At 50.4% G+C, this 25953-nt stretch overlaps 1 protein-coding gene across 8 annotated transcripts in view; it reads right to left on the bottom strand.

Moving 5' to 3' along the window:
* Positions 1 to 5683: 5683 nt before the first annotated feature.
* The window catches only part of KDM2A (lysine demethylase 2A), an 85370-nt gene continuing 65100 nt past the window's right edge, over positions 5684 to 25953 (bottom strand). For 4 of the 8 annotated variants that reach the window (XM_043516858.1, XM_043516859.1, XM_038405297.2 and 1 more), the window contains 9 exons: positions 17254 to 17337; positions 15067 to 15333; positions 14713 to 14844; positions 14517 to 14606; positions 12350 to 13059; positions 11011 to 11174; positions 10299 to 10457; positions 9728 to 9943; positions 5684 to 8547 (listed from right to left, as the gene is read on the bottom strand). In XM_043516858.1, the coding sequence (XP_043372793.1) occupies positions 8366 to 8547; positions 9728 to 9943; positions 10299 to 10457; positions 11011 to 11174; positions 12350 to 13059; positions 14517 to 14606; positions 14713 to 14844; positions 15067 to 15333; positions 17254 to 17337 (2004 nt within the window). In that variant the 3' untranslated portion in view covers positions 5684 to 8365. Of the gene's footprint in view, positions 8548 to 9727; positions 9944 to 10298; positions 10458 to 11010; positions 11175 to 12349; positions 13060 to 13860; positions 14086 to 14516; positions 14607 to 14712; positions 14845 to 15066; positions 15334 to 17253; positions 17338 to 18939; positions 19334 to 25953 lie in introns of those variants that run through there. The other 4 variants (XM_043516856.1, XM_043516855.1, XM_043516854.1 and 1 more) reach the window with 2 other exon arrangements.

Below are 25953 nucleotides of genomic sequence, written 5' to 3'. Positions count from 1 at the left end.
TGCATTCGGTGGAAAATACAGTGGGGAGATTTTATACACACACACACAGAACATGAAACAATGGGTTTTATCATAGACACTAAGGAGAGTGATCACTTAAGATGAGCTATCACGGGGGGGGGAGGGAAGGAGAGGGGAGGAGAGGAAAACCTTTTATGGTGATAATCAAGGTGGGCCATTTCCAGCAGTTGACAAGAACATCTGAGGAACAGTGGGGGGTGGGGTGGGGGGGAGAAATAACATGGGGAAATAGTTTTACTTCGTGTAATGACCCATCCACTCCCAGTCTCTATTCAAGCCTAAGTTAATTGTATCCAGTTTGCAAATTAATTCCAATTCAGCAGTCTGTCGCAGTCTGTTTTTGAAGATTTTTTTTTTTTTGAAGAATAGCCACTCTCAGGTCTGTAATCGAGTGACCGGAGAGATTGAAGTGTTCTTTGACTGGTTTTTGAAGGTTAAAATTCTTGCTGTCTGATTTGTGTCCATTTATTCTTTTACGTAGAGACTGTCCACTGAGGGTTACCAAAAGAAACTACAGCATTTGCTCAAGAAACTCCCTGAAAAAGCACAAGAACAAATCCGCACAGACACACCCCTGGAAACCCGACCTGGGGTATCCTATCTGCTACCCAAGATCCATAAACCTGGAAATCCTGGACGCCCCATCATCTCAGGCATTGGCATCCTGACAGCAGGACTGTCTGGCTATGAAGACTCCCTCCTCAGGCCCTACGCTACCAGCCCTCCCAGCTATCTTCGAGACACCACTGATGTCCTGAGGAAACTACAATCCTAAAATCTTCCTAAAAACACCATCCTTGCCACTATGGATGTAGAAGCCCTCTACACCAACATTCCATACAAAGATGGACTACAAGCCATCAGGAACAATATCCCCGATAATGTCACGGCTAACCTGGTGGCTGAACTTTGTGACTTTGTCCTCACCCATAACTATTTCACATTTGGGGAGAATGTATACCTTCAAATCAGCGGCACTGCGATGGATACCCGCATGGCCCCAAAGTATGCCAACATTTTTATGGCTGACTTAGAACAATGCTTCCTCAGCTCTTGTCCCCTAATGCCCCTACTCTACTTGCGCTACATTGATGATATCTTCATCATCTGGACCCATGGGAAAGAAGCCCTTGAGGAATTCCACCATTTCAACAATTTCCATCCCACCATCAACTTCAGCCTGGACCAGTCCACACAAGAGATCCACTTCCTGGACACTACAGTGCTAATAAGCCATGGTCACATAAACACCCCCCTATATCGGAAACCTACTGACCGCTATTCCTACCTACATGCCTCTAGCTTTCATCCAGATCACACCACACGATCCATTGTCTACAGCCAAGCTCTACGATATAACCGCATTTGCTCCAACCCCTCAAACAGAGACAAACACCTACAAGATCTCTATCATGCATTCCTACAACTACAATACCCACCTGCTGAAGTGAAGGAACAGATTGACATAGTCAGAAGAGTACCCAGAAGTCACCTACTACAGGACAGGCCCAACAAAGAAAATAACAGAACGCCACTAGCCATCACCTTCAGCCCCCAACTAAAACCTCTCCAACGCATCATCAAGGATCTACAACCTATCCTGAAGGACGACCCATCACTCCCACAGATCTTGGGAGACAGGCCAGTCCTTGCTTACAGACAGCCCCCCAACCTGAAGCAAATACTCACCAGCAACCACACACCACACAACAGAACCACTAACCCAGGAACCTAACCTTGCAACAAAGCCCGTTGCCAACTCTATCCACATATCTATTCAGGGGACACCATCATAGGGCCTAATCACATCAGCCACACTATCAGAGGCTCGTTCACCTGAGCATCTACCAATGTGATATATGCCATCATGTGCCAGCAATGCCCCTCTGCCATGTACATTGGTCAAACTGGACAGTCTCTACATAAAAGAGTAAATGGACACAAATCAGACGTCAAGAATTGTAACATTCAAAAACCAGTCAGAGAACACTTCAATCTCTCTGGTCACTCGATTACAGACCTGAGAGTGGCTATCCTTCAACAAAAAATCTTCAAAAACAGACTCCAGCGAGAGACTGCTGAATTGGAATTAATTTGCAAACCGAATATAATTAACTTAGGCTTGAATAGAGACTGGGAGTGGATGGGTCATTACACAAAGTAAAACTATTTCCCCATGTTATTTCTCCCCCCCATCCCACCCCCCACTGTTCCTCAGACGTTCTTGTCAACTACTGGAAATGGCCCACCTTGATTATCACCATAAAAGGTTTTCCTTCCCCCCCCCCCCCCCGCTGGTAATAGCTCATCTTAAGTGATCACTCTCCTTACAGTGTGTATGATAAAACCCATTGTTTCATGTTCTCTGCGTGTGTATATAAATCTCCCCACTGTATTTTCCACTGAATGCATCTGATGAATTGAGCTGTAGCTCACGAAAGCTTATGCTCAAATAAATTGTTAGTCTCTAAGGTGCCACAAGTACTCCTTCAAATAAATCTGTTAGTCTTTAAGGTGCCACCGGACTCCTCGTTGTTTTTGGAATGAGTTGGTGAATTCTCATTTTTCAATCCCTCATTGAGGGGGCGGGGGAAATATAGGGAATCTAGGCCTGTAGCCATCACTAACATGTTTTGGTCCACTGTGCTGTTAGACAAGTCAGTCTTAACATACAGATGGGTGCAATGGACAGTGAGATTTCAAGCTAGCTTTCAAGTTAGCCCTGTCTAAGCCCAGGCAAGAAAGATTTCAAGGCAAAAAAGCTTGTTTTTCAGGATGTCAGGAGCATGGGAGACAAAGGGTTGGAAGGAAAGTTTGGACATGATCTTAGCCAGAAAGCTTGAATGAAACAGTTGTTAAGAGGATGGAAATAAATCTGTGACAAGCTCACGGAACCAAGCAGCAGCAGTCAGACACTGAGTCAAAGTCACTTGTTTGCTTTTTATATGCAAACCCCAAAGTGATTGAATGAAAGGAGGAGATGGAAAAGTTGGGTTTCAGTTGAGCGTAGGACATAGGAGTGGAAGGGCCACCCCAGGTCATCAATTCTGGTTCCCTGCAATCACAGGCAGCCATGTCATATAATCCATAAATCGATCAAGCTCAATTTTAAAAATAAGTCAAGTTGTTCCCCCTTTCCAACTCCCGCTAGTAGGAGGCCATCCCAGAATCTCACTGCTCTGATGGTTACAAAGCTCCTAATTTCCAGCCTAATTTTGTTCATGGCCAGTTTATCCCTATTTGTTTTTGTGCCATTAGCTTCAACAGCTCTTCTCCCTCATTGGTGTTTACAACCCTGATGTATTCAGAGAGAGCAATCAGATCCCCCTCCTCCGCCTTTGTTTTGTCAGGCAAAATAGCCAAGCTCTTCAGTCTCCTCTTGTAAGCCACACCCCAATCATGCTAGCAGGCCTGCACCTGGTCCAGTTTGAATTCATTGGTCTTGAACCTGGATGACCACATCTGGATGCAATATTCCAGAGGTCTTACCCTGCCTCCTAAAGTGGTATTAATACTTCCCTCTTTCTATTGGAAATACCTCTCCTGATTCATCCTACAATCGCATTTTCCTTTTTCACAACCACATCATACAGTTGGCTCAGTCATTCCATGGTCAGCTATACACCTAGGCCTTTCTCCTTCGGCCATTTCCAACGGAGAAGCCCTGAGCTTATAGCAATTTCATTAGTGTCTAAGTGCATGATCCTGAACTTTATACTATTACATTTCATCCCATTTCTATTGCTCCAGTCCTCAAAGTAATCCACTTCTTCCTGTATAATATTGCAGTCTTCTGTTGTATTGACAATGCCTCCCAACTGTGTCTCATCAGTATACTCCAGCTTTTTGTTCCAAGGTCATTATTTGAAAGTCATTCCAAATACTAGGGTATTAACATGATTGTATGGCCACACAATTAGGTCTGGTTTAAGTCCAGTCACAGATCTAAGGGCAGAAGGGACCACTGTTGTCATCTAGTCTGACCTCCTGTATAAGAGCCCAGAGAACTGCCCCAAAATAATTCCTCTTTGAACTAGAGCAGAGAAAAAACATCCAATCTTGATTTTAAAATGGCCAGTCATGGAGAATCCAGCACAGCCCTTGGTAAATTGTTAATGGTTAATTATACTCACTGTTAGACTCAATGGGCAGATGATGCTAAGTTGGTGCAATACACCAGCTAGGAAAGGCAAAGACAGTTGAGCAGTACATCATCAGCCAATAGGCCACCTCTCCAATGAGATGGAGAAACGAGGGCAATAGTACCTCTGAATGGTTTCATAGCAGCCGCCGTGTTAGTCTGTATTCGCAAAAAGAAAAGGAGTACTCGTGGCACCTTAGAGACTAATCGATTTATTTGAGCATAAGCTTTTGTGAACTACAGTGGAGTCCACTGAATGCATCCGATGAAGTGAGCTGTTGCTCACGAAAGCTTATGCTCAAATAAATGGGTTAGTCTCTGAGGTGCCACAAGTACTCCTTTTCTTTTTGCTAGTACCTCTGAATGATGCTCAGGGTGCAAGCCAAGAACTTAGATGGAGTTTGCAATATTGCATGGTAGCAGAGATCACTGCAGGATACGCAGAGGCACCATACCTGGATTCCAGAATAACTTCTGCATGCAGAGTGATTAAGACCAGAATGTACCACCCATATCATATAGTTTGACCTTCTGTATATCACAGGCTAAATAAATATCACCCAGCTCAACAACCAGAATTAAAATATTACAAGCCTTCAGAAAATGACACTACTATGCACCACAGGCAGAGAACAGGATAGAAGCCCTAAATTACAAACACCTAGGGAACCCAATGCCCACAAAGAGCATGAAGCGTGCAAGCTAAGTGGAGAGAAATTGAATTCTCTAGTTCCTTCCACCTGAGCCTCTCAAAGCACTTCCCTGCTTCAATGGCTGTTCATATATAGTGACTGCAGCTGGTTTGAAAAGCTTTTGCTTCTCTGCTAAAACCCCATCAAGCAAGTTTCAGAAAGGCTTTTCTTCAGTAAAACCCAAAGCTACGAAGGAACCTAGGAAAGGACACCGTGTACTGAGCCTCCCAACAGACTTACGGCATTAGAGGTGCCTACACGAGTCAAAAGATGACATCCAAACAGAACATGCATAATGGGAGCTTCATCTTTTACTTTACAAGAGCCTGAAGAGTTGCAGGATCTCAATAACATTGTTTTTTCCATAGAAAATATTGGTATGAAGACTGTCTAATCAGAGAACTAGCAAGGGTCTGACAAGGGAAACACCATTAACAGAAATAGGCAGAGCTAAATATGCACAATAAATTGCCTGGTAGGATTCACAAAAAGAAAAGGAGGACTTGTGGCACCTTAGAGACTAAACAAATTTATGTGAGCTACAGCTCACTTCATCAGATGCATGTGAGCTGTAGCTCATGAAAGTTTATGCTCAAATAAATTTGTTAGTCTCTAAGGTGCCACAAGTCCTCCTTTTCTTTTTGCGAATACAGACTAACACGGCTGCTACTCTGAAACCTGGTAGGATTGTTATACTCTTCTGGTCACTGGAGGGGTTGCATGATGACGGCAGTGAAACTAGGAATCTGAGTGGTACCATCGACTTGACTTCACCTCCCTCTCTTGGGACATCCAACTCCCACACAAAAAACATGCAGACCTGACAGTGTTTTCTTTAAACTTTTATTCCAAAAATCCACCCCCAAGAAACAAAATATTTCCCTTCAGAGGCTGGTATCTTCCCCTCCCTCCCCCACAAATGTCTCTCCTGTTCATGTGGTAATAGGTTATGAGCAAAGATTCTCTCTAAAACCAGTATTGGAGAATGCTTACAAGAGAAAATAAAAACAAAAAAATTCCAACTAGCTCCCCCTCCCTTTGCCCCCAAATAATAACCCCCAACCCAAACAGCATAAGACTTGTTTTCTTTTACCCTTAATGCTTACATTTAATTTTAAAGCACGAATGTTGGAGATGGACTCTAAATTGCCAACAAAAAATATATATTTACAATATTTCTCTGGGGGGAAAAAAAAACAAAAAAAACACAAAAAACACAACCAAAACCCTTTAAACCAAGTGACTTTCTTCAGGGAGTTTTATTTAGGGAGCAGGGTTGTTTTTTTTTAAATCACTAAGTGATTTCATATATATATATATTTTTTTTTCTTTCTTCTTTCCTTTGTGGATTTTCATCCCTTGCCCTCCAAGATGGTGGCCAGCTACAGGAACGAGTATCACACCTTTAATTTTTTAAGTCTCTGAAGCCACAGACTTAGTGGAAGGCTGTGTCTCAGAAGGCTGTGGCACAGCAAAGTTAAAAGACTGACCACTTCCTCCACCCAATCAACTCGACTCCTCCTCCTGCCTACCATGGACACCTGATCTGCTGTTGCTCAGCGCTGAATGCATATGTGACAGTAGCTAAGATGCTTTTGTTTTTCAAACTGAAAATGAAAAGCCAGCCCAAAAATCCTTGGGCCCAGAGCGTCCCCCAGGTCAGATGCACGTATGTCTCCTGTGTATAGCTTCCCCTGCCTTTCTTTAAAAAAAGAAAAAAAATAAGTAGTTTGATTCTTCTGTTTTCCACAGGAGTAACCAAAAACAAAAGGGCAGAAAGCTTCCACTCCTAGGTCAGATAAAGTGGGCTCCCCCACCCAAAACTCTAAGAATCCATTGTAGCAAAACTCCCACGTACCGAGGCACTGCGGAATTCATCACACTTGCACGTTCCAGTCAGCAAGCAAGCAGGCTCACGATATGGAGGCGGGGGAAGCACAGGACCTGAGCCCTCCACTGGGCGTTCAGTGGATCTAAACAAAGACACCCCCCCACCCCCAGCCAACACTGCAGCAGCAGAAGTCATTGGTGCCAGAGAATTCGGAGCCAGCAGGCTGTGGGGAGAGCTGGAGGGGTGACAGCTGCTTCTGCCTCCCTTATTGCTTTTGAAGCAGTGAGGGTGCATCTGGTCGATTCTCCTTTGAGGTTTCACAAACGCTCGTCCCTCCCCCTTTTCCCTGCTGCTTAGAGAGTTCCTTTTTCCCCTGTAAGGCTGGAGAGGGGCTGGGGGAACACGTGGCAGGCTGGTTTTGTGCTATCAGTATGCTTAGGAGGAGGGGATTTGGGGGGCAGAAAGAGAGCAGAGTGCAAACTGTGCATTAAACATCGACAAGCTCAGGCAGTCAGGGGAGCGTCCAGTCACTTTTGGGGGGAGGGGAAATAAATGACCCAAAATAAGATTCCAACCTTTCTTTTTAAAGTGCAAAAAGCTCTCTGCTGCCCAAGAGAGAGGGTTCTTTGGACCGACCATTCATTGCAAAGGAAAAGTGGCAGCTAAAGGGGTAGGGGGATGGGGACTTTCACACCCCCCTCCACGTCTCCCAGTTTGAGAGCAGACAGCTACACGCTGGGTGACAGGATGGAGAAGGATCCTCTCCTCTGGTCGCAGCATCCCAAGAGTGCTCAATGATACTAGCCTGTCCCGGGGGGGGGGAAGGGGGGGAAGAGCATGTAGCCCACCCTGTGCAGGATCTAGAAACCCCTCTGGAAACCTTTTGAGTTCTCCCTGAGCTCTGATGGACTTGGCCTCTGCAGACACCCACCTCCAGCCCTTCCAGAAGGGCTGAACACTCATCCTTATGGGGGTGTGGATAGATGGTGCTCTGAGCAGGCGAGCGCTGCTCTGGAGTGGAAGCTTGGCTAGCCATGGGAGATACCTAGCCTTGAAAACCCACTGCCATGGGGCTCTTGCCCTCTGCATACAAGCTGCAGGAGGCAAACCCTAGTCACTTTAGTGAGGCCAGGCCAAGAGGAGGAAAAGCTCAGGGGGCAGAGCTGTGGCACGTGTGCCAAGTATAACAAGCCATAGGTCCAATAGCCACACGTGATGGTGGTACTGGAGAGACCAGGCATGCTTGTTTCATACCATCCAGCTCCAATCTCTTTTCCAGGGGGAGGACACTCCCCTTGCCCATTCTGAGTAGGAAGTGAAATCTGTTTTGGGGTGCCAAGGCAGGGAGAAAAGAGGGGCACATTTCCCTGCACGGATACCTCTGCACAACCTCAGACTAACAGCAGCCAGGCTCCAGAACGAGCTCCCCTGGCCACAGCCCATTCCTCCTCAGCTATGGGTCAGTCTGGCAGGACCCCCTTCCCCTGCCGAAGTCCCAGGAAGAGGAGGAGGAGGAGACCCAGTGGAGTGGGGCTGGCCACTGCCCTGCCTGCAGAGGTGGGTGATGGAGGAGTGCATGATGTTGGCCTCACAGCAGGACAGGGCTGGGGAGGAGGAGCGCCTCTCCGAGAGGGGTGGGGTGGGATCTTTCCTTCTCTTCAGTCTGCCTGGGGTTGGTCTCTAGCTGATTTTCTGGATCAGCTTCTCGTCGGACAGGCAGTAGAGGCTGCTGATGGACAGGTCTGAGATGAAGTGCTCGCAGGCCTTGCGGGTAATCTGCTTGCAGCCTCGCAGGTCGATCAGGGTGAGGTTGGAGATGCGCCGCAGGTACAGCAGTGACTGGTCTGTCAACTTATTGCAACCTGAGCAGAAGAGGAGGAAGGGGTTACAGCAGAGCATGCAGGACCCCACCATGCCACGAATAGCTCTGCACACCCCATAGGAAGCTGGGACAAGTTTGGCAGGAGGCTGGGGCACCCAGCTGGGAACATGGGGTAGTTTAGAAGAAGGGAAAAATACACTGAGGTTTATATTCAACATGAAAACATCCCAGCCAGAGCAATATCCCCCAAATATCCCAGTCAGCACAGCAAGCTCCCCCCCCCCCCCGCTAACATCTGCCCCTGCCCCATAAATATCCAAACCAGCACCCCCTGGGGAATTTAATTTGATGTCAAACTCCATCTAAGCATCCCCTAAATTTTAATCTTTTCCACCTGCCATGGACTGGGTCTCTACCATTCACCCTGCAACTGTCAAGAGGAAGATGGTGAGTTCTGGTAGCTAAGGGAACCCTTGGGTCTGGAATGTAGAGCTGGCTGGAAATTGTCAGACAATGTTTGTCAGAAAAGGCTGATTTCACAAAATCAGAATGTTCCATGGGGATGTGTTCACTTTATCCACTGTTCCAGTGGAAGCCTGCCTGATTCCCAGCCATATCGCCTGCTTCCCCCACACCCGCTGGGTCAGCTACCACAGAACTGGGAGCCTGGCACAGCCCCGGCTCAAGCTGGGGGTCCTGGTTATTATATGCCAGGGAGCCTGGAAGCAGGGCTGACTGGCGTCTGGGCAGCTCGGAGAGTTTCAGTTATGAAACAGTTTTGATCTCATGTGGAATGAAGGTTTTCATCCACCTGAGCATTTCCTCACAGGATGGGAATTGTGGGTTCCAATCAGCCCTACTCGCCCTAAGGGCTATCAACTGAATGTGTTTAAAAGGCAAGGTGTTGATTTCAAAAGACAATCTTGGAGCAGATGCTGAGGAACATCTGGGGCACTGGAGATATGAGCCCATCCCCTTCATTTGGCCTTGGGAGCAAATTCCTAGCTGCCAGGTATTGTCCAAGACCCACAGCTCACTCATCCCTCTGGAGAAGGGCTGTGCTGAAGGCCATGACTGAGCCAACATGGAAACTGACCCCCACCCGCCACTGTCCCCCAGCAGCATGATACCCGCCCGAAGCGAGGTAAATGAAGGCAGAGCAGTGGCCCTGTCTAGCACCACACAAAGTGCCAGTGGAGGGGTGCAGAGGTTGCAGGCACCTGCCATGTTGATCTCAGTGAGCGAATTGCGTGTGGAAGACCCCACGGCCGTTAGGAGGTTGGCCGACTGGTCCGTAAGGTGGCTGCAGTGACTAAGGTCGAGTCGTGAGAGCAGGGGCATATGGCGGATGATGAGCCGGAGCGTGGCATCGGTGATGTCCAGACCAGCTAGCCGGAAGTCTGTCATGTTACGGAGTTTGCTGCGATTGTCTTGACCTGCCGAGGTGCGTGGGAAACAATCATGTCATGGCCACCCCTAGCTGCATTCCCGCCTGCTACATGCCAGTACCTCCCACTTCATCACATGCACCAAGATGTGAACTTTGAATAAATAAGTGCAGCCCAATCACCCTGCAACACTACCTGGAGACCACAGCCCTCATCTCGTTCCCAGATATACGGATCCCTGAGGAAATACCCCCATCCCATGGCAACCACAGCTTCCACCCCATTCCCTGAACACTGTCCCCTGGAGATTCTTCTTGGTAACTACAACCCCTGCCCACCTGAACACAGGCCTTCCTTGCACAACCACATCACCCACCCTTGTATGACCCAGGAACCAACATACTGGGTTTGTCTGTGGGAGGCGTGAGCAAGTCCCGGATCTGAGGGTCCTTGATTCCTACTGCCCACCGAAGATCGAGGGTCCTGAGAAGGGGGCAGCTGGAGGTACTGAGCGCACAGACTGCAGACCAGGAACAGCCTGCTAAGATGAGGTCTTTCAGGCCTGCCGGGAAGAGGGGGAACCAGTGAGTCAAGAGAGCCCTCAACTCCAAGACACCCCTGTAGCTTCCTTTCTGATCTGAGACCAACAGGACACTTTGTCCACACCCTCGCCAACACATTCCAATGACTTCACCTCTTGCCCACCTCTGGGAGAGAGAAGGCCAGGATGGGATGTACACAGACCCTGAATTCCTACCTCATCCTGGCAGGATAGGGGTGGGGAGGTCTACCTCTTCAATGCCGTGGAGACTGGGGACACAGGGAACTTACTGCTAGAGCCGGCTTCCCTGTGTGACTCAGGAAGATCCACAAGGACTCCTGGGAGTGGGTGGTACCATGAGATACCTTGAAGATACATGAACATGGCAACAATCCTAGATTACCTCTGACATCCACAAGGGGCACAGGGCTATGGCACCCACAGGCTGGCTGGCTATTCAGAGTGGCGGTGAGGCTACCAGACAAGGGGCAGTTCAGCATGTGAGTTTTAATGCCGAGGGCAAAGCAAAAGAGACAAGCCCCCTCACCCCACCCCAAGCACAAGGCCCACTGACCTGGCAGCCTGTTGACAAGCCAGGTGAGCTGTTTTTTGGAGATATTGGTCCAGCTAAGGTCGAGGCTGACTGGCTGCCTCTTGATGATGCCACTCAGGGCCTGGGGAGTGATGGACTTGCACCTGCTCAAATCAATCTTCGTCCACAATCTCTTGTCACAGCACCTGATGCACAGAGACATGCTGGTTGGACAGGAAGAGCCCATTGCCCCACCCGATACAGACTGCTGGATGCCAAGGGAATGAAGGAACTCCAGTGGTAACATGTTCCAAAAGACCCAGGGGCTTGCTGTACTAATCAGATTTCTGCAGGCTCTTCAGCTCCAGTCTGTCTCTGGACACACTCCAGATTGTGCTGGAGGAGCCATTTCAGATGCCAGTCACGCAGCTCATGCCCCAGAACAGGGGTTAGGCTGCCCCGGGAACCAGCAGCAGGGCAGTAGGTTATCTCAGCACTGCTGGTTACAATAAGAACTGGGGAATGCCTGGAAGAGAAACCATGCTGGGCCAGCAGCTAACAGAGTCTTGCAGGCCTGTAGGATCTAGTGTGCTTGTGCCTTCATGGGCACTGAAGTCGCTAAGGCTGAGGGGTTAGGGAAATATGGGTCCCTGCTTCCCACCTCACTAGCTAGGAGGCTGCATGTTCTACATGAGGGGCCAGCTCTCCTCACACAAGCTACAGGTAACTCAATTATCTTGATGAGAACCATCACGTAGCCTGAAGTGAGAGAAAAAGGCCTCTGGGTGGAATAGGTAACCACCACATGCCCATCACAACTGGGGACTGGAGGGGGCAAGAGATATTCAGGACCCCATGGGAGACATCACTGCAACAGTGCAGAGCCCAGAGACAGTCCCCAGCGCCTTCCACAGAGTTAGTTTGTACAGCCTGGAGACAGTTCTGCAATGCCACCAGGAGAGGACTGGTGGACACAGGACACTGTCAACCACAGGAAAGGTAAGGAGAGTGCAGGATTGGTCACCGTGGGCACTAGCAAGGATGGAAGTGGGGGACTGGAACTCAGGAAATGCTCTCTGATGGAGAGGACAACCCACTGGTCACGGCCCAATAGAGCCATTCAGAGAAGTGTATTTCTTGAAGGGACAACAGGTATGGCACAAATAGCAGCATGACAAGCTTCCAGCACCAACATACCTCACCTAAGAGCCAGAGGGACACGGCACCTCTGCCAGGGACCCAATACACACTAGCTTTGATGGGGCTGCAACTGACCCTGAAACAACCCTCCCAGCTCTAGTCATCTCCTATTTGGTACTGATCAGCTGGCGGGGGTCCACTGCCTTTGATGAGGGCGGGGGTGGCACCATGCCCCACTTACCATTTGTACCAAGTCTTGCACACCCGCATACACTCGCAGAGCTCTCTGCGGCTGAGGTAGCGGAAGACGGACATCCACACCTCGCGCTGCATCCAGCTCTCTTCGCCATCCTGCGCTCGGCCGCCTCTGCCATTCAACCGGGCCGCCCCACCCTCTTCCACGCTTTCCTCCTCCTCCTCCTCGTCTGCTGCCTCCTCCTCGTCTGCTGCCTCCTCCTCCCCAGCCCGCTGGGGCGTCCTGGCCGGGCAGTGGCGCACGACCACACGGGGAGAGTGCCGCAGATTAGTGGAGGAGGCGGTGATGGCCTGCAGCTTGGGCACGATGGAAGTGCTGTGCAGGTCTTTGGCGGGCCTCTGCAGCGTGACCGTAAGGTAGGAGCCATGCAGCTTGGCCTTCTCCACTTCTGACAGCTCCTTCTTGCCACTAGGGTTGTTCTCCTTCTCCCGCACCATAGTGCGCTCCGTGACCTGGAGCCGCAGCAGCTGCCGCCGCTTGAAACGCTCATCCCGGCTGGCGCTGTGGTGATCACTGGGGCCAGCCCCCGGGGATGAGCGCGTCACCACACCTCGCGGTGATGCCGGGTCATGAATCAGCTGCAGCATGGAGGTGGGTGAGTGCGGTGGGGGTGTCAGGGGCTCCTCGCAGCTCCGCAGGGGCCGCAGGACTTTGGCCTGCACTGTGTCCTCATCACTCTCCTCCATCTTCCGCTTCTGCAAAGCGACCAGAGAGGGGAGTTAACACCTCACCTATCAACAGTGTCAGGCCCAGACAGCATCCCCTGATGGCACAGCAGACAAAACCCCAGGGTTATCAATGTGCTGATACAGGGCCCCACTCACCTGGGCAAGACCACCTTTCTCTGGGCACTTTGAATAGTGGGGTCCGCACCAGCAGTGCCCAGTATGTGGAGGAGGGACTTAGGAGAGCGTGCCCAACACTGTCCATATGGCAGGTCTGCTCTCCCAATACTGAGCTGTAGTAACCAGGGTAGGTAGTGCAGGGTGTTATAACATAAAGGGCAGAGGGGCTCAAGCCAACCATCCAGGCTGCGGTCATCTTCTTTACAGTAACCTTGCATCCAGGCCATGGCAATCACCAGGCCTCACCCACAACTGGTTTCCAGGGTGGGGCCAGTGGCCCCTCCACCATTTGCAAACCCACCTGCACAGGGGACTCAGTCAAACTGTTGGGAGTCACACTGACTGGAGGGGCAGAGATTTGGAGGCTGGCTGGGAACAGCACCAGCTTTTAGGAGTTATGTGATCAGAGCTCAGCTCCTAAATCCACACCTGGCCACCTGAACAAGCATCCTGACTTTCAGGATGGCTAAGTACCCACTGAGGTCCTTTGCCTAAGGGAGTGGTGGTGGAAGGATGAAGCCACATGGCTTTGCTATGTCTTTGAGGCCAGTGGGAAACTTCTCCCTTCCCACTGCTGAGACCTGCACCCAGGCTGGCCACATTCATCTCCTCCCGAGTTGCAGGCCCACTCCCTGCAGGAGGGTCCCCCACCTTGCTTGCCTCTGCTGGGACACTGCTCTCTGGGGCAACAGGCACAGTTCTACGGATGAGCTGGTAACCGTAGTTCTGCCGCCTAGGCAGCGCTGCCAGCCTCCACTTGGCCAGCCGGTGCCGCACATAGTCTGCTCGCTGCTTGGTGGCAGGATCTGGGCGCCAGTGCCCTTTGAAGAGTCGTTTCTTCTGCAGGATTCTGGAGTTTGCTTGTTGACAGGCTCTCTGTGAACGTCGTGGGGGGTGGACATGGAAGAGCTATGAACCAGCTCCACTGGAAGTTAGCAACGCGCAGCTTGACCAGTGCCCACAAGCCACCTGGCCCCACCGAGGTGCCACAGATCCACCAGTGCCCACCTGCCTGATGTGGCATTCGCTGCCCTCAAGAGCTTCAGTTCCTGTTGACCCCATGTGGCCATGCATATACGTGCACATGTGCCTGGCTCCATGGCATGACGACCTCAACAGAGCCTCCTCAATTTTCCCTGCAACTCAGTGTCCAGAGTGAGTAGCATCCCACAACCAGCTGGGCTCCCCCTTTCCCCACATACCTCCCCACCTGAAAAGAACCGAGTGAGATGTATGTTTAGAGAGCAATCCAAGTGCTCCCATTCTCCCCACACTGGTGCTGTCCAGAAGAGTGGGTCTCCTCTTACCTGGCCCTTCTCCAACTCATCACCCTGGTAGCACTTTGGACACTCCCAGCAATTGGGCAATTCATCATTCAGCAGCCCTTCTCCGTCCATCTGCAGATGGGAGATGATATGTGGTTAAGCACCGCCCTTCAGCCACTCCCCTCCCTCCCCACACACGAGTGTGGACCAAGAACCCATGTCCCTGAGCCCACCTCACCTGCAGGCAGCCAGGGTGAACTATCTCATTGCAGATGCAGCATTCCATGAGCTTTTTCTCAAAGTCCTGCGAATCCTCATTCTGATCCACCTCCCCGCAAAGCGCGCACGTAACCGAGTGAGGCAGCCTAGGCTACAAAGGAAGCCAAGAGTGAAACCAGGGAGACATTCGCACCAAAGGAAGTACCCTCAAGCTTGGGGGATGGCTAGTTCCAGGAGCTCCCTTGTGTTGACCTAAATTCTGCTCTGACAAATTCAGATTTGGAGTGGAAGGCTCAAGCAAAATTCCCTGTCATCCTTTCCCCCAAGTGGCCAGCCACGGCTCCCCCACAATGTAACTTGCCACTGAACTCACCGCTAAGCACTGCCGGAGGACGCAGGACTGCTTCATGCGACCAGGCCCCCCAAACTTCTTCATGTCCCTGCAGTAGTGGCACATGCCACACTCGCCCTGCATGCAGGCCTTGCATTTACGGCACCGCACCCGCCTCCGTCGTGCTCCTGACACTATCGGAGACACTGTGGGTCTCACAGGTGCCGGGCGTGGGGCTGGCTTCATGGTGTGAGGCTTGGTGATGGGGATGGTGGGCAGGCGCACCTTCGGCCGGGCCTGGAGTTTTAGCTGGCAATAGAAGCACAAAGGAAAGGTCAAAGATTGGGAGGTTCATGGCTCACAGCTCTCTGTCATGCTCAAGCAGCAGGAGCATCTCAGCAAGCCTATGTCTCACACCTTTCATTTGGATCTCAAAGGACTGCACAGACTCAGCCCAGTCAGCATTTTCCCCATTTACAGAGCTGGGAACGGATGTATCCAAGGGAAGGCAGGATTAGATCCCTAGCCACTAGACTGCTACACCCCAGAGTCGGGTGTATACCATGAGCCAAGGAAGGGAAATGACTGTTTGCAGCACTTATCTTCTTTCCCAACCCATGCCCCAATCTCTTCCTCCAGTCGAGCTGGAGCTGCAAAGGGCCCCTACATCTCACTATGACCTTAGAAAGTGGCTCGCTCCCTTCCAGCCTTCCCCTGGTGAGACCTGTTTCCTCTGACCCAGGGCCAGCGGCTGGGAAAGTACACCAAATCTGAAACTGTTTATAACCAGCCCAGCTGCTAAGCACTTTCACAACAGTCTTCTCACACAATTGCAGAAAATTCTCCAACTGCCAGGGCTTTATACCACTGGGAAGCTGGGATCCAAGCTCAGCCTGTTAGGGCTGGTCAGCAGTCTTTTGATTTAGCAAGACTTTTTGGTCCACGCTTGAATACTGACATGCTGCCTCTTGGAGCAGTACAATTCCCAAATTCTCCTCTAAGAAACATCATATTCTGACATTTCTAAGAGCAACACCCATGGCGAGAGCAGCCAGAACAAAAGGGACAGACTATCAACCCTCACAGAGCTATGGGGCATAAACTAATCCTCAGTTTTGGGGTAAGCTGCAGACCCACCTGGCCAAAGGGCTTGGGTGGGGGGCTTATTATATCTCCCTTTCTCCAAGTCAAGAGGTAGGAAGGCAGAAAAACTACTTGGCCAACTGCCAACACAGTAATTTCTGTTAGAAGGAGCCCGTTATCCAGCACACTCACTCCCTTTTAGAGAACAAATTCTGACTTATGGATGTACAGGCAATTTTTTTTTTTTTTAAAGAAGTGTTTAGGTACCTAACTCCCACGTACCTTTTAAAATCTAGGCCTTACTGCTTATTCCTATATATTCACCGAATAGGTTAGGCAAACATTTCAGCCTATGAGACCTTTCACTAAGTTTTTCCTGTGACTATTCACCACTAGTGGCAAGTGATTGGACAAATAAATCACATGGCATCACTTCTGCTCCATGACTGGATGGCAAAGTATGGATGGAACTGGCGGAGAGTGGTGACTCCCGTTTGCATGTGAATGACTGGTATTCAGACCAACACACTTAGATTCATGGATAGGATATGAGGGCAGAGTCTGAGGCAGTCACTCTGGATCGCTAGCCAGCTGCCACCTCTGGGAAGCATTCCTTTGCAGGAAGGCAGGAGCGTAGCTGGGACTGATCCCCATGAGAGTGGGGAAGCTGCCTGCTTCGCCCTGCTGTGGGCTTGTTAAGAGAGCAGACATTAGATAAAGGCCGTATCTGTGGGAGGATCACACTTTGCTCCAAGACAGCCGCTTATGAAAAGTTCACTGGCTTAGAGTTGCTCGTCGGTGGGTGCCAACTCTTGTGCACAGAAGCGCAGTTGGGTTTATGTTTATCTTTCACTTCTGCACTTTGCATTTCACTTGAAGTGGGGCATGTAACAGCACCACTTTCTCGAATCCTGCATCTCGCTGCCTTCTCCCAACCACATTCCTGCATTTAAGCAGCTCTGGGAAGGGCTCCTGGGAACATGACTCCCCTCCCCTATGGAGGGTCACTAGGCAGTTAGGCTCCAGGGCTCTGCTCTCCACTTCCACCACTAGAATCTCTCCTCAGAAGCAGTAGGGAGGTGAGAAGCCAGATGAAACCAAAACTGCCAGCAGTTGGCTGGGCCATGGTATAGCCCCGTCTCTTACCTTGTCTCTCTTGGGCCACTGGATGATAGGGACTCCTGTAAGTGCCAGTTTTGGGTCGCTGTTCGCGTGCTCTTCCAGCAGCAGCTATTGGAGAGTCAGGAAGAGAAAAGGAAGGAGACAAACAGCAGCACAGGTACGTAAGCAAGGGAACAAGAAACTGCTGCCAGCCTGGATCTGTCCAGATGCCAGGGAGAGAACATTCCTTTCACATACTGCTGCAGTGGCTGGGGAAGAGATGTCCTCCACCCCCAGCAGAGACACCTGTTCATCATTAGCTCAGCTGAGCTACACAAGTGATAGTTATCTAGCCATTTCAGCCCAGCAGTCCCTGGCAGACCATGCTGAGAGGAGTGTGCACTTGTGCGGGGACTAGTTCTTTTGTAGAGGAGCAGAAGCCCAGCTCCTTTTCCAGAGGAGCCGAGTTGGGGCATGATGCTTCCCTGTAATTCGAACGCTCTAAGCAGCAGACAGAGTGCAGGACAGCCAGCCCCTGCTCTGGTGTAGGAGGCAGTCACTCTCACAAGGAAGCCACACAGCCCTGTGCTGGGTGCCAGGTAGCTAGAAGCGTCTTCCCATTCTGCCTTCCAGTTTGGATTTCACAGTAATGAACAGTTCCAAAAGGCGGCAGGGCTTCGAGGCTTCTGGGAGAACGTTCCCAGGGCTGACCCTCTTGCCTTTAACTCAAGGACATCCTACAGCCAGGTGTTAGCGACAAGCAACTGCATCCCCTGGAAGGCTCTTGGGCTACCAGTGCCAAGCCTGGCCTCTGCTCGCTACCCCACCCACCCAGATTGCCCTTGCAGATGTGCTTTATTTACTTGGCTGTTGCTATGGCTACGGTTTTCAGGAGCCTCCTGCTGGCACTCCCATGTGCCAGGCAAGCGCAGTGTTTCCTGCTGCCAGGAGGAAACAGGGCATGGGCTGGGCTCACATCCACCCCAGGGGATGCACGTCCCCCAAAGGGAGCTTCTGCTGGGGAAGGCTGCTTTCCAGTTACTCCCCGCCCTTCTAAGAAGGCTGCGGGCGCGGGCGGAAGTGGCTGTCTCCACTCCCAGAGCAGCACAGCGTGCTGTCCACAACCAGACTTTCCTCCCTCAGCCAGCCTTCACATGAGCACACACGGAAAAGAAAGGTCAGGGTCTAGGGACATTTAGACACACACACCCCAATGCATATCAGAGCAGGGAGGGGGAAAATGCCCACTCCCCCTGCCAGGGGTACTCCAGGGGGTGGGCTGGCTAGCTGTTCAGGCACGAACACCCTGCTCTGAGTGGGAGGGGGCACACCGTGATCCAACATCTAACCAAACAAGGCAATATGGGGCAATAAATGTGTCCCCTCTGTGCTCATCTCAGGAGGGAGAACGCCAACTCCCGGCCTTGAAACACCCCGCTGCGAGGATCGCTAGCACAAGCGGAAAATGCTCCCAGACAGGGAACGGGCGACGGGATTTCCACCCCCAGAACGCCCCCCCCTCAAAAAAAGAGGTGCAGGGACCCCACGTAAGCAAGCCAACCCCAGTCAGAGGAAAAGGGAAAGCCCGAGCCCCAGCAGGGAGCTGTTTCGAGAGGGCAGATCTCAGAAGGACGCCAATAGCATTGTTCTGCGGAAACGTGGAAGGCAGCTAAGTGCCCCCCCGGAGGTTCCCATCCAATCCCCCCAAGGAAGCTCTGCTCGCTGCCTGACCTTGCGTGCCACGTCCCTCTGGAGCTGCCGAGGCTGTGCGGAATGAAGTTTCCGAGCCCCTTTGTTCCGCTCCGTGCACTGCGAGCGGCGGGGCTCTCCCTGGCTCCGCTCCCTCCGAGTCACAGTGCGCAAATCAGCAAACGCCCCGCTCCTCGGGAGACATGTTCCCAAGAGCCGCCCCCCGAAGCCAGGCAGCCGCCCCGGCAGAAGCTCGCTCCTTTCCAGACCCCGTCCGCAGCTTCCTGTGCCTGCAGACAATGCTGCTGCGTCACCCACATGCGGCTCCCAGCAATGCTTTGCAGCGGAAGATGGCAGAAGAGAAAGAGCGAGCGAGCGAGCGAGGCGGGCAGCGCGTAGAGGGCAGCTCCGTTCTGCTGCAGAGTCGGAGGAGGCTGGGACAAGCGGCTGGCGGCTCGCTGATTGGCAGACAGGGCGGCCCGAAGAGCCCCCCCCCCTCCCCTGTCCCCTCCCCTCCCCACTGCAATCGGAGAACCCAGGGCCAGACCCCCGAGGGCTCCGGCAGTGTGGCTGGCTTCAGAGAGCAAGAGAAAAGCGTTAACCCCTTGCGTGCGCTGCGGCTGGCCTGCATTTGCCCCTTGTCCTACCCGCCCGGGCTAGCCACCGTCCCATTGTCTTAATCGGGCTGCTTTACGGGCTTCCTCTGAACGGACACCCAGGCCCTACACAGCATCTCACTGAGGGGCGTGGGGGGAGGGTTATATTCCTACGAGGAAGGAGGTGGTCAGAGTCGATTGCAGACTACTGAACACAAACTGAGTCTGCAGGCATTGAACCTGGGAACCTTGGGATCTAAAAACATGAACCTCCACTACTTCAGCTAAGAGACCTCATCTGATAACTTTTAGAGGCAGTTGCAGCCTCGAACCAATTTATATGTCCCCCTCTAGTGGCTACCTCAAAGAGCCATACTGGGTTTACCTGAGTTACACAAGGGGCTTACATTTTATAGCGCTCTAAATTGCTGGCTCAGGGGTGTGAAAAATCCCTCCCCCCCCCCACCGAGCGCAGCAAGTCTGAGTGTTTTAAAGCGCAAGTATAGACAGGCTCTGAGCTAATCCCCTTGTGGAGGTGGATTACCAGGAGCGCTGGGAGAGCTATCTCCCAGTGTTCATATGTGACCACACTCGCGCTTCAAAGTGCTGCCATGGGAGCACTCCCGCGACAACACTTTGAAGTTTCTAGTGTAGCCATGCCCAAGATATCTCAGTGCACCCATCCCGTTCCCAGCACTGGTGAATCTCAATACAATACATTGTGGGACAGCTTCAACTAAAAATGGATGATGTTATTAAAGTATGAAATATACAAGGAAAATGGTACTAATTAAGGTCTATTAAATTGTGTTATGCTGCCCCCAGATTAATGTATTACATACCACAGAACCTTCACTCTTGTAGAAGCTAGCAGGGAAAGCTAAAAGTCTGGCAGGTGAGCAGGGGACAGTTGGATTTTTTTTTTGCACCCAAGAGGCATGAGGAGCAGTTTGAGAAGGATGTGGCAGGGATGCACAGATTAGCTAGATGTTTCTGCTAAAATAATCCAGTAGCTAACAAGGCTGTGGTTTGAACTGCCATCGATATGGGGCATCAGTATTAACACCATGGTGAACTGACCCTATCAGGTCTACTGTTGCAGGCTGTCCGCAGACTCAGGAAGACATCTCTGCACTGATAAAGGTTAGAAGCTTTGTATAATAAAAAGCTGAGATGCTAGATCACAATTCTCCAAAAGTCTGCAAATCATGGAGTACATGGGGTCGTTCACCAACCAATCACATGCACCTCCTGTGAAACATGCCCTGCATTCCTGTCCCTCAAAGGGAAAGGTTTCTTCAGTCTCATTAGGTAATGATTCTGACATATTCAATACATATGCCTTCTTACTCATCTTGTGCTGTAGGAAGCTACCACCCCTCTCATCACATCCTGATATTTCAAGGTTGACAGTTTAGTTGGTTGTCTACTGCACTTTACAGGTGAATATGGAAGATTTAACCCTCCCTTTCACAGCAGGAGAGATGAGAAGTGGCTGTTTTTTCAGACCAAACACCTCTTTCAAGCTACATCCTTCGCAGATTTCATTTTAGGTTTCACTCTGCTCTGTGGCATGGGAACAACTTTCCATGTAGCCAGTGACCTCCCCTTTGCTGCAGAGGGTGCCTATTTTATGCTTCTGGGCAGCCTCCAGGACTGAGCAATGGCCAGCTCCCTCCAGACATGGATCCTCTATGTCCTAACTTTTTCTCCAACCATGGCTATCCTTGCTCCAGTATGAAAAAGGGAGGATGTGATGACCAGAGGTCTAGTTTAGCAATTTTGAAAGATGTGGGCTTCAGTGACTGAAGTCCTCGCCACCTCTTTAACAGAAACAGGAGAGAGCAGCTCTAGACACTCAGAACCTAGAGGGAGAATGGTGAGGCAGGAACCTAAGTGATCCTGATTTATTGCAGGGGGGGAGAAGACTGGGGTACAGGAGAACTATCCTGCTTTGAATGAATGGTGACCACCCTTGCATGGCAGACAGATGGCTGACAGATGGAGTGGACTACAGGCCCTGCAGGCAAGGGGAAGCAGTAGCAGCCCATCATGCAATGAAGGAGGATTTAATTAGTGACTGCAGAGGTAACAGAAAATAGATTGGTGAAGAGACTTAGAGCAGTTCTGGGCAGCAGTTAGACTCTGGAATGAATGATTAGCTCAGCTACACACTGGCGGCAGCCAGATCAGAGAGGAGATCCTGGATATGGGACCTTCAGATTGTTCACCTTTCAGGGTAGGGAGTCTCTCTGTGTTTGTACTGTACCGAGCTTAATGGGGTCCCAATCCCAGTTAGGCCTCTGGGCACTACCAGAATATAAAACATTTACTACTGCAATTACTAAGAGGTCCAGACTTAGGCTTATGAACCATTCAATGAGCAGGTAATAGATAGTTTCTCTGATGGCCCACTGAACAGCTACACTACTAAGAAACCACATCCCCACTAAGAGTTTGGGGAGCATTATGTGTGGGAAGACTGAGGACAAGGGTGATTGGAAAAAATGGGTGTGTGTGAAGTAGGTTTTAAGACCATAAAGCGGGGGGAGGGGGGGAAGGAGCCTCTATTATTGAGACCAGATGAGACAAACTAATGGCTGCTCTGTTAAAATCTCAATTGCCAGCTTAGGTTATGTATCTTAAGAGGAACCAGATATTAGCTATGCACCAGTAAGATGCCCAAGGCTTTGCATGATGGTCAGGAGGTAAGAGTGCTGCTGGATAAAGGGAGTTCTGAGAAGTTTGTTCTTTGCAAGAGATCTGGACCAAGCTACCATGCTCAGGTTGTATGTATGAGGGCTGAGGGATCTATGCAGTTCCTGAAGTACACATCACTGTTCTATGATGCAGGTTAAAGTAGGAACACTCCCTTCCAATAGGGTATGAGGACAAGGTTTTCCAGTTCTCATAGGCCTTCTAAGTGAAGCCATTACAGCTTGCGTAGTGATTCAATCACAAGACAAGAAAGGAAAGACCTGGAATCACACCAAGAGGTTTGTTGAGGAGCCAGGAAAAGCTAAAACACAAAGCCTTGGAGAAAAGGGTAGGGCATGATGAGGCAAGGTTAAGAGAAAGATGAAGGTGGATGTGGTACAATCCTCTCAGTATTGATGTTCTACAGTCAGATCTCACTCTTCAGCCTCTATACTCCCAAGTGGTGTAGAAGTCAGGGGTATACTAGTGAAGGTATAAACTATGTCCCAGTATGGGACCACAGATAAGTATGTATCAGAGTGGCCCATAAAGGGAAGAAGCCAGTAATCCCTAAAGCTTGTAGAGGAACGGTCCTAATGGTTTGACACAATTCCATAGGCAGGACCCCCTGCACCAACAAGAAGAAACCTAGAACAGGATAGCACTAAGATTTTATTGGCCTGATTTGTATCAACAAGTAGAGGAATGGATTCAAGCCTGGCCTGAAATTCCAGAAAGTTGCTTTCACTAAGAAAAAAAGGTGATTACACATCTTGTGACATTTCTACTTGTAGGAGGTGCCACTTTCCTCACATAATGATGGATGCCACAAGACCCCTAGAATGCAGTTATTTGGATAACCAGTATCTAGTGGATGTTAATGACTACGTACCCAGAAGCCTTTCCCAAAGAAGATATTAAAAAGCTGGCAGGTGGGGAGAGCATTCGTTCAATTGTTATCCAGGACACACCGCAAACACCAGAAATGTCATGTCCAGGGTTATGCAGCCACTGTACAGACAATTGGAAATAAAAGGGATTCAAATGTGAAAAGTGTGAATTGGGAGAGCTTTGTTCCAGGTGAGCCCTGAGTGGGCCTGACTGTTATGAAAAGCCAGTCAGTTGCGAACCAGCTGAGCGGCGAACAGCGGAGAGACTAATAGAAGGAGTTTGCCTGGGGAGAGCCCACTGAGGCTTTCATCTTGCAGGCTTCTCTGAGTAGTTACTACAGCACCTGAGGAAGCTCTTAGAAGGAAGGTAATATGGATAGTGAGCGTTCAGCTGTTACAAACATGGTACATCCTGTGCAGGTCTTTCTTCCACAGGACAGAGGCGACTTTGTCTGTACAAAGTGCAAGCTGTCTCCATAGTGGAAGAGAAGGTTCAAGGTCTGGAGAAACAAGTATCGACCCTGCGTTGCATAAGAGAAACTGAAGATTTCCTGGACAGACGTCAGGATATGCTTCTACGGGTACAACATTCTGAAGATTCAGAGCAGGCTGCGCAGCAGGGACAGGAGGACGGTGAAGAAATTTGGCAGCATGTGACCTCCAGAAGAAGAAAGGGGAGCGTCCATGTACCAGCAACGCAGATACAGGTAAGTAACAGTTTTCATGTTCTCTCCACAGGTACTAATGTGGAGAGTGGACTAGATGATACATCTGAGGGAAGGGAGCAGAAGGAGACCCCGCCGATTGAAAGGCATGAGATGCACTGTCCTAGGGATAGGGGTTCCACGACCCCGCTTCCCAGAGACGTCGCCCTGACCGGGAAAACCGAAAAGTCTGCTGCTTGCCAGGAACTAGGATTCACGATATGACAGAGAGACTACCGAAACTCATCAAGCCCTCGGATCGCTACCCCTTCCTCCTTCTCCACCTGGGCACCAATGATACTGCCAAGAATGACCTTGAGCATATGCAGACTACGTGGCTCTGGGAAGAAGGATAAAGGAGTTTGTGGCACAAGCGGTGGTCTCATACATCCTCCCTGTGGAAGGAAAAGGCTGGAGCAGAGACCATCGAATCGTGGAAGTCAATGAATGGCTACACAGGTGGTGTCGGAGAGAAGGCTTTGGATTCTTTGACCATGGGATGATGTTCCAAGGAGGAGGAGTGCTAGGCAGAGACGGGCTCCACCTAACGAAGAAAGGGAAGAGCATCTTCACAAGCAGGCTGGCTAACCTAGTAAGGAGGGCTTTAAACTAGGTTCACCGGGGGAAGGAGGCCAAAGCCCTGAGGTAAGTGGGGATGTGGAATACCAGGAGGAAGCACGAGCAGGAGAGCACGAGAGGGGAGGGCTCCTGCCTCATACTAAGAAAGCAGGACAAACAGCAAGTTCTCAAGTGCCTATACACAAATGCAAGAAGCCTGGGAAACAAGCAGGGAGAACTGGAAGTCCTGGCGCTGTCAAGGAATTATGATGTGACTGGAACAACAAACACTTGGTGGGACAACTCACATGACTGGAGTACTGTCATGGATGGATATAAAAACTGTTCAGGAAGGACAGGCAGGGCAGAAGAGGATGGGGAGTTGCACTGTATGTAAGAGCAGTATGACTAATCAAATCTCCGATAGTATGAAACTGCAGAAAAACCTGAGAGTCTCTGGATTAAGTTTAGAAGTGTGAGCAACAAGGGTGATGTCATGGTGGGAGTCTGCTATAGACTACCGGACTGGGGGATGAGGTGGACAAGGCTTTCTTCCGGCAACTAACAGAAGTTACTAGATCGCAGGCCCTGGTTCTCATGGGAGATTTCAATCACCCCGATATCTGCTAGGATAGCAATACAGTGGTGCACAGACAATCCAGGAAGTTTTTGGAAAGTGTAGGGGACAATTTCCTGGTGCAAGTGCTGGAGGAACCAACTAGGGGCAGAGCTCTTTTTGACCTGCTGCTCACAAACCAGGAAGAATTAGTAGGGGAAGCAAAAGTGGATGGGAACCTGGGAGGCAGTGACCATGAGATGGTCGAGTTCAGGATCCTGACAAAAGGAAGAAAGGAGAGCAGCAGAGTACGGACCCGGGACCTCAGAAAAGCAGACTGACTCCCTCCTCAGGGAACTGATGGGCAGGATCCCTTGGGAGAACAACATGAGGGGGAAAAGGAGTCCAGGAGAGCTGGCTGTATTTTAAAGAATCCTTATTGAGGTTACAGGAACAAACCATCCCAATGCGTAGAAAGAATAGTAAATATGGCAGGCAACCAGCTTAGCTTAACAGTGAAATCCTTGCTGATCTTAAACACAAAAAAGAAGCTTACAAGAAGTGGAAGATTGGACAAATGACCAGGGAGGAATATAAAAATATTGCTCAGGCATGCAGGAGTGAAATCAGGAACGCCAAATCACACCTGGAGTTGCAGCTAGCAAGAGATGTTAAGAGTAACAAGAAAGGTTTCTTCAGGTATGTTAGCAGCAAGAAGAAAGTCAAGGAAAGTGTGGGTTCCTTACTGAATGAGGGAGGCAACCTAGTGAAAGAGGATGTGGAAAAGGCTAATGTACTCAATGCTTTTTTTGCCTCTTCCTTCATGAACAAGGTCAGTTCCCAGACTACTGCACTGGGCAACACTGCATGGGGAGGAGGTGACCAGCCCTCTGTGGAGAAAGAAGTGGTTCAGGACTATTTAGAAAAGCTGGACGAGCACAAGTCCATGGGGCCAGATGTCCTGCATCCGAGAGTGATAAAGGAGTTGGCGGATGTGATTGCAGAGCCATTGGCCATTATCTTTGAAAACTCATGGCGATCGGGGGAGGTCCAGG

The sequence above is a fragment of the Dermochelys coriacea genome, chromosome 6 (assembly GCF_009764565.3).
Source record: "Dermochelys coriacea isolate rDerCor1 chromosome 6, rDerCor1.pri.v4, whole genome shotgun sequence".
Taxonomy (NCBI): Eukaryota; Metazoa; Chordata; order Testudines; family Dermochelyidae; genus Dermochelys; species Dermochelys coriacea.
Note: the sequence above shows the minus strand (reverse complement) of the source record. Positions and strands in the feature narration are given on the sequence as shown.